At 36.2% G+C, this 8,374-nt stretch overlaps 1 protein-coding gene across 3 annotated transcripts; it reads left to right on the forward strand.

Annotated features, from left to right (window-relative positions):
* Nucleotides 1-1,781: 1,781 nt before the first annotated feature.
* NXT2 (nuclear transport factor 2 like export factor 2) lies at nucleotides 1,782-8,142 on the forward strand. 3 transcript variants are annotated; one of them, XM_079765760.1, is made up of 5 exons: nucleotides 1,782-1,838; nucleotides 2,034-2,118; nucleotides 3,163-3,249; nucleotides 4,832-4,976; nucleotides 6,035-8,142. In XM_079765760.1, exons 2-5 carry the CDS (start codon nucleotides 2,104-2,106, stop codon nucleotides 6,217-6,219), a joined length of 432 nt encoding a protein of 143 aa, XP_079621886.1. In that variant the 5' UTR covers nucleotides 1,782-1,838; nucleotides 2,034-2,103; the 3' UTR covers nucleotides 6,220-8,142. The 3 variants fall into 3 exon arrangements, with proteins under 3 accessions (XP_079621886.1, XP_079621885.1, XP_079621884.1); XM_079765759.1 differs by lacking the exon at nucleotides 1,782-1,838 and having other exon boundaries at nucleotides 1,958-2,118; XM_079765758.1 differs by lacking the exons at nucleotides 1,782-1,838; nucleotides 2,034-2,118 and adding an exon at nucleotides 2,309-2,394.
* The last annotated feature ends 232 nt before the right edge of the window (nucleotides 8,143-8,374 follow it).

Raw genomic sequence — 8,374 nt, forward strand, 5'->3', positions numbered from 1 at the left:
AGCCAATTTACACCTCTTTGAACTTCTGTTTAAATTCTTAAAAATCTAGATAATAATATTCCCTCTCCAGAGGCTGGGAAGATTGAATGAAATCATAATAAACACCAGACACATTCTAAGCTTTCAATAAAAAACACAATCAACTATAAAGCAATAAATATGAGTCATTTTTTTACAAACAGTAGTAGTTAACTTTGCCAATATTGGTGAATAATGGGAGAAAAGTTTGGAAAGGTAAATTGAGACCAGACCAAGGTAGGTCTTTAAAAAATAGGAAAATTTTAGAAAAATGAGAATATAGCAAAGTCAAAATTTGTATACAGAGGAGAGAGACAGAGAGGTTGCTTTAAAGATGGACAAGTTACTTGGAACTCCTTTGTAATTCATTCATGTTTTGTATATTGTCTAGCACTCTGAGCTTCATGAGCTATGGATCAGGTCTATTTTGTTCACCATTCTATATTTAGAACCTTGTACAGTGCCTGGCCCACAGTATGCACTTAATACACATTTACTGAATTAATGAATGAAACATGATAATGGGGTGGACCCAAAAATATTCCAGGAGTACAAGTATAAATGACAGAAAAAAAAACACACATAAGATTGTTAGGACAGAGGAAATAATGAGTTTAAATTCTGGACTCTACAAGTTTGAGAAGCCTGTAGTGCCTTGTGGTGTTCATATCCATATGTGGAATCGGAGCTCAGAGCGGAGGTAGGGGCTCGAGATGTGTCGTTGAGATTCATTAGCATATAAGTAACAATCCAGATCACGTGGGAGGACTGTAGCTTTAAATAGGAGACACGTCCAGAAGTGCCGTTGGAGAGAACTTCGGAGCGGAGAAGGAACTCGGAGAAAAGCGGCAGTTAGAACTAGGCAAAAGGAAAGACAAACGGGGTGGGGAAAAGAAAGGTTAAGAATATGAGACGATTTGGAAGAGGCTGGTATCAAAGAGACAGAGGAGGATATCGAGGAAGGAGTGACCGTGACCGAGACTATTACCGAGACCGTGACCGAGACCGAGACTATTACCGAGACCGTGATCGTGATCGTGACCGTGTCCGTGATCGTGACCGTTTCCGTTATTATGAGGCGTCGCAAGGCAGTTACTCAAGGTAAGACTATAGAAATACTTAATTGATTTGAATCCCCAGAAGTTGTTCGCAGCTTTGACATGGGCCGTTTTAAAGGATGCTGGGGAGTAAAGTGCGTTTGCAGAGGTAGTTAAATTAGGTTAAGCTTGAAGTCCAACTAGTTTATGACTGAAGCCAGTTAATTAATGTCTTAACTATAAAATGGAGATAATATGCCATAGTGTTATTGTAACTGAGTAAGTGAATATGGGTTAAAATGCTTAGAAAAGTACCTTGCTGGTTGTCACGAATTGGGTGTGGAAGGTGGTGAATGGTGCTGTAGACAAATCTTCATTTTAGGTCTATAAGAATGAAAGCATTGGATGAGCCTTTTCCACTGAATAATGCAAAGTCAAATAGTGAATTATCGTAGGAATACTATGGAGATGTTGGGGTTCAATACGAGGATCGATTCTTCCAGATTGTTCCAGAATTCTAAAACTTTCTTTGCCAGTCATGCGCAGTATGATTGCGCGCGCTTCAAGCTCCACCCATTTTTCCTATAGGCTACAGGACCTGTATGTCTTTCCTCTGTTTCTCATTGGTCTTCAGCTAGCCTTGGACCCGCCTCTTAAAGTAAAGAGGTTCCCCCTGTTGGATCTTAGTTCTTTTTGCTTGTCTCCGCGCCTGCGGTTGGAAAAGTGGCAGCATTAGAGTACCTAGTTTAAAAAAGCAAAGTGACTTTTTTTCTTCCAAACTAAGTAAATATCAAACAAGTTGAATACCTTGGGCGATTGGGAGGGTACAGTCGGAACTAAAGGGAAGCGTCTTAAGGTTAGAACATCGGGATCCTTTTAAGTACGGACCGAACTACTTCCGGGAGAGAATGGGCGGAGAAAGGATTCCGTATGTTTGGCGGGTTTCACTATCTTCCTTAATATTTGGTCCTCCTACAGCAGAGGGAGTCGGACACGTGAGGAAGTAGTGACGCCGCCACTGCCTCCACAGGCTGCTTCAGGCTCCCCGATGGCCATGCCTGTGGTGAGTGCCGGGACCCTGGGGGAGGGTGCCTGAGCGCCGGTGCTTGGGCGGCTGAGGGGAGGGTCGCCGGGCCGGCTGCAGATCACGTGATCAAGTAGCGAATCAGGGGCTGGCCCGCCGGGCTCGGGGCGGGGCCCGGTCTATGCAGACCCCCTCTATTCCTACACCCGCTGCCTGGGACCTCCAGCTCCTGACTTCCTATTCCCTTGGGTTGTGCAATCTAAGATGCTGGAAAGGACCCTGAGATGGGAGCCAGCGAGAGGCGGGCATATTGGGGTCTGTCGTTTATGGCTTGCAAACTCCTTTTTGGATTATCTCCCTCTCTGTATAATTTTGATCACCTGAACTAGAAATGAAACTAGTTCTTAATTCAAATAGTAGGCTGGGCTGGGTAAATGCCTAGGGAAGAAGGTTTTTTCCCTGCAGGAGAAAACCCCAACATTTCTTTTTTTTTTTTTCGGTTTTACAATTCTTTACAAATGCTGGTAAATTTTTATGTAATGTGAAGAAGTTTCCTAAGTACCTAATTTTTCAAGTAGTTCATTGAACTTTATTGTTACTATACCTTTTTTTTTTTTTCATTCAACAACTTGATTTTGGTCATAACTTATCTCTTGAAAAAAGAACTCAGCACTTTCCAAATTTATTCAGTGGCAATTCTTCCACCCTCACTTTTTTAAAGTTTCTGGCTGGAACATTTTTATTACGGTAAATGTGTTATAAAATATTGGAAGCCTAAAGTAAGTACTGAAGTACCAGTTTTCAAGTTAAGATTATAAAATTATATTTAAAGTGAGGAAAAATACAGTATATCAAATGCACTAATGAGGGACAAGTGTGTCCTAAATATATGTACCCAAACATAGTGAAAATTGGAAACTTTTGAGCCCTAAGCCTTTAAAACGTCAACATTTATATGGAAGAATGTGGACTATGTACAGAGCTGCAAAGTGATTGAAATAAATCATCACCTTCTGTTGCTGATTTTGTGTTTGTGAACATTTGGAAGGATGGTAATGTACACTTCTAAAATTTTTCTTGTAGGATTTTAAAACTTATGTAGACCAGGCATGTAGAGCTGCTGAGGAATTTGTCAATATTTACTATGAGACAATGGACAAAAGAAGACGGGTGAGTGTTATAGGCTATATTACTCTTCATTAAATACCATTTCTTTTTTCAATCCAGCCATTCATCTGACTTGCATAAGTGATAACTCTGATATTGAACAGACTGGCATATTTCAGAGGGAAGGGAGTGGTGGGAAGAGATTAACCTAAGAATGTATATGCATATATACATAGCCCATGAACACAGACAATAGTGCCATGAAGGCCTGGGGAGGGGGTGGGAGTGGAGTGGAGGGGGTAAATGGGGGAAAGAGGGACAGCTGTAATACTTTCAACAATAAAAATAGGTATATATATCAGCTTTGTTTACCTATCTCTGACCTTGGGCAAGTTGCTAACCTCTCTTAACCTCATTTTATTTTTAGGGTGGTAAATGGGAATTTAAATACTGCACTTAACTAAGGACCCAACAAATATTTATTTAAATATGTTACATTTTCTCAGTCCCAATTAACTTCAGTTTGGTTAAAATAGTATTAGTGCTGTTGAAGGGGTCTGACATTATAGGGAATGTTCCCCGATTTGTCCCTTTAATAGAATATATTAATAGATAACTTTTAAATTAAATCTCACAGCTGTAGCTGGCACTCACAAGCATAATCCACATGACTTGGATACTTTTAGTCTTCAAAAGAACAACTTATCACTTTGTCAGCTTTTTTCATTGTAATTTGTCCCTGAACCATATCTTCTAAGTAATTATTTCAGTATGTGCTCCAAGCTTGCCTAGGTCTCTTATCAGTATAGCATTGTATTTTAGAGAACTTTCTCAAAAATAGTTAGCAGGCATAAAAGAAGTTCCTGGTACTGATTTTTTATGACATGAGACCAGGAACAATGGATGTGACAATGGATGTTTATTGTGCCTTCCTGATTTCAAAAATAAAATAGAAAAAAAAAAAGCAGAGTCAAGATATGTGTTGGCCTTTTAATCCAAGATAAAGTTTTAGAATTAAACAAATAGAGCCCTGTGACACACTAAACTGCTGTGACTAAAGAGTTAACTGTTGAATTTTGCCTTAGTGAAGCTTTAACTTGACTTATAAAAAACTGCTTTAGCAAGTACTGGTGATTCTTTTGAATTAAATATGCTGTTTGAGTAGTAAAAAGAACCCATTCTTCCTAACACATACAACATTAAATGGCTAGGACATGAAATGACTCCATGTATATAAACACTAGGTTTAAAGTATACAGATAGGGCCTGATGGAAGATAGCTTTGTTAATTCACAATTAGAAAAAGGAGGGAGACTAAAACTGCTTTGGGTTGTAGGTGCTTGAAACTTGTGACCATTTAATTCATTTAAATGCAGAAAGCAAATTTTTAAAACTCTTCCAGTTGATGCATAGTTTTCTCATTGTGGCTAAAGTAAAATATAAAATAAAAGTATATTTAGCTGCCTGGTTTATTAAGAGTAAACCTTGTTCATGTTGTATTCCAGTGCAAGGGGGCAGGGGAGTAGAGATTGACATAGAACTATGAAAATGTTTGTATATCACCTATAACCTTTCATTTCATTTCTGTTAAAATGCCTTCCCAGAAACAAAACTATTTTTGCCTTTCTTTTATCTTTCTTTTTAGGCACTGACCCGTCTGTATCTGGACAAGGCCACTTTAATATGGAATGGAAATGTTGTTACAGGGCTGGAAGCCTTAACTAATTTTTTTGAGGTGTTGCCTTCTAGTGAATTCCAGGTTAATATGTTAGATTGCCAACCAGTTCATGGTAAGAGCATGGTCTTTCAAGGTTTTTCTTTTGTTTTACTTTAGTGAGCACTGAGCTATCAAATTAAACTTTTGGTATCCTTTTAGAACTATCTCACTCCAGCAGATCACTAGTATGTTTTGTTGGATTGTGTGATTATAATTTATTAAGTTATGTGAGAAATTGAAGCTAAATGTGATTTTTATTGATGGAAAGAAATAATTATTTATTTTCTCTAAATAGTTGCCTTCTATGCATTGAAATATCTCCAAAAAAGTTATACTATATCCCTAATTAATGTGTTTTATTATCTTACAATTTATTAAAATTTCACAGAGAAACTTTTTACTCTGTTACATGAAAGGATTTTTGGAAACACAGAATTAGATTTAATATAGACTGATGTCATTTATAAGATTAACCTCTAGGTGGGCCCTAATTTTCTCTAGTAGGTTAGGGTGATTTCTTTTTCCTTTACAATTTTAAAAACAGCTGTAGATTAAGAAGCAAAACATGAAAAAGCTCTGTTAGAAACCCAATGAAATATTAATAAATATAAGCTCTTTATTTTGAAACTTTAGAGTACCCAGAATCTTTCTGGACAGAAAATAATTTTAGTATCTTTGAAATGATTATTTAATTTTTTTGGCTTTGGGTGTACATGCTTAAGAGTATGCTGAAAGTAAAGTTTATGAAATGTTGTTTTTTTTTATATATTTTATTGATTTTTTTTTTTTTTTACAGAGGAAGGGAGAGGGATAGTTAGAAACATCGATGAGAGAGAAACATCGATCAGCTGCCTCCTACACACCCCCTACTGGGGATGTGCCCGCAACCAAGGTACATACCTTGAACGGAATCGAACCTGGGACCCTTCAGTCTGCAGGCCAACGCTCTATCCACTGAGCCAAACCAGTTAGGGCATGAAATGTTTTTTAAGTGTTAAATCATGAGCAATGTCTTTTAAGCCTGAAAATCTGCTTATTTAGAGATAGAAACCAACCTTTTGTTTTTTGTTTTGTTTTGTTTTGTGTTTTTTTTTTGTGTGTGTGTGTGTGTGTGTGTGTGTGTGTGTAAAGAGCAAGCTACTCAGGCCCAGACTACAGTTCTTGTTGTGACCAGTGGAACTGTGAAGTTTGATGGAAACAGACAGCACTTCTTCAATCAGAATTTCCTGCTGACTGCTCAGACTACTCCTAACAACACTGTGTGGAAGATTGCAAGTGATTGCTTCCGTTTTCAAGATTGGGCTAGTACTACCTAAAGGGAAGAAAGTCCATTCTCCTTTGGTCCATTAGTTTCAGCAACATAGTTTATGTGAATTAATTCCTTTCATTGTAGTTTTAATTCCTAGCAGCATCTTTTCTAGCAGCTGCCAGTTTGGGTTATTGCCCTTAAAAGCTTTAATGCTAGATTTTTACATGCCTTACATACATTTCACTAATAACATACTTATAGTAATATTATAAACACATGATCTCTGTACTAACATACTCACTGTGAGCCCAGCCTATCGCAAAAATGAAATCCTTTTATAATACTATCTACAGGATATCAGCACAACATAATTCTCTGGGAGGAAGTAGAGTATTTTTTTTTTGTTAGGTTAATTTTGTAATAGAACACATGTATTTTCAGTAAACACTGGTAATACAATTTTGGTATAAGGCTTTTTCAAATAAGTTCAAATGAAAATATTACTACTTTTGGTTTGTATAACTACTCTGACATATTAGAATCACAGATAGAGATGTTCGGTGTTACCTAATGTTTTCTATGTTAACATGTTCTTATGAAGTGAATTAATATACTAGAGAGGTATAATATGTTCTTAGTTGATACCTGGGTATTAGATATATTTAGTGACTTATAAGCAGAACTTGTTATAAAGATTTTTCATGGCAGCTCCAGGTTTATAACTTTAGGTAATGAATATTAGTGGGTCTAATAGCTTTAATGGGAGAATATGGAGTGAGAAATATAGAGAGCCAAAGTTGGCCAAAAATTAGGAGGGGTGGCCACATGGTAAATTTTTGGTACTTGTTTTCTACCTCCTAAAAATTTAGCCTATTTTTAGGGTTTAAGTCATTAAGATAAGTATCATTGCCAAATGGTCACGAGTGTCACTTTTGTTCTAAAGATTACTTTTAAAGGTTTTTCAGTTCACCTCATCATACTTATCATCAATATATGTCTCAATTTATTCAAGAACTTATGTAGGTAAAATGTCAGCAATAAACCAGACCCTGCAGCAGAGTCTAACAGGAAAGTTGGAAACAAAGCCATTGTTCTCTCTTTGAGACACCCTTAACTTCTAAGTCTTCCATATGAACTTAAGGCCAAAAATCTCCTAAGTATTATCCACCCCCAAAGTAAGTGATTTCTTTCCTGTGTTTTACACTGTGAACTCCATTGTCTTTTTTGCTCATTAAAGCCAAAATTATTTAATTTTATGGTTTGTTCTTTTATATGGCATTATGAGCAAATAGATTTTTTAAAAAACATGTTCTAGTTATGTAGTTAAGTCTTTGTCTTTTTAACAAGAAATAGAGAGCAGCAGATCTTCATTAGCCCATAAACTTCAAGAGAACAAAGTGATTCATTTTATGTCTCAGCATCTAAAGAGAAAGAAATATAGCTTTGGCTTTTGGTTAAATTTTAAATATTTTTTCATTCTTGAATTTGTTGTTTTAATGTTTTTAAGCTAGATGTGCCAGTTTTGTTTGTATATTGCAGCTCAAAGTTAATGTTTCTTATTACTTCTTTTGAAAACCAGTAATTCATTTACTCTTCCCCCAAACCACACATTATATTTCTGACATATTAACAAAATAGAATTAAATAGAAGAAGGGGGTACAATTGGAATTTGACCACTCCTTCTTATAGTACTAACCAAAACTTATGCTTTATTCAAAATGAACTTACTCTGATTTTGGATTGGCTTTCTAAAGACCACAGCTTTAACAGCAGTATTCAGAGTGCCCAAACACTGCCCTTTCCTTTGTGGAGACCAGTCTTAAGTAAAGCTGCATATAACTAGCAATAAGTAAATTGAATGGTTGTATACTATTCATGAACTGAATGTTTTGAGACTTGTGTATGAACTGGTTTGTTTTTTTCCAAAATTCTGTATAACTTTTAAATGGCTGAAACTACTCGTATATGGACTAGACTGTATTTTTGACATGCACATATTTTTGTAACTTGAAAAAAATAAAATTTGTCTTGACAAGTTTTCTCAAGCTCGTTTTAAGGTCTTTTTTATATTTTTAAGGCTCCAGAACAGGTAGTAGTTTCTTTACAATATAAAGTTTTTCAAATTTAAAAACTTATAATGTTGAAAACAATGTTTGACAACTTGGACATTGTCTTTTCTCCAGCCCACCTGTTCCTGTTTTTCTACCAAATGTTCACATTG

This window comes from Cnephaeus nilssonii, assembly GCF_951640355.1.
Source record: "Cnephaeus nilssonii genome assembly, chromosome: X".
Classification (NCBI taxonomy): domain Eukaryota; kingdom Metazoa; phylum Chordata; class Mammalia; order Chiroptera; family Vespertilionidae; genus Cnephaeus; species Cnephaeus nilssonii.

What these genes read in the sequence shown, in the direction of transcription:
- NXT2 (XM_079765758.1), top strand. Translation starts at nt 2,344, where the DNA reads ATGCTGGAAAGGACCCTGAGATGGGAGCCAGCGAGAGGCGGGCATATT. An exon ending in CAATGGACAAAAGAAGACGG is followed by an intron (nt 3,250 to 4,831) that starts GTGAGTGTTATA and finishes CTTTCTTTTTAG; the next exon opens with GCACTGACCCGTCTGTATCT. An exon ending in AGATTGCCAACCAGTTCATG is followed by an intron (nt 4,977 to 6,034) that starts GTAAGAGCATGG and finishes GTGTGTGTAAAG; the next exon opens with AGCAAGCTACTCAGGCCCAG.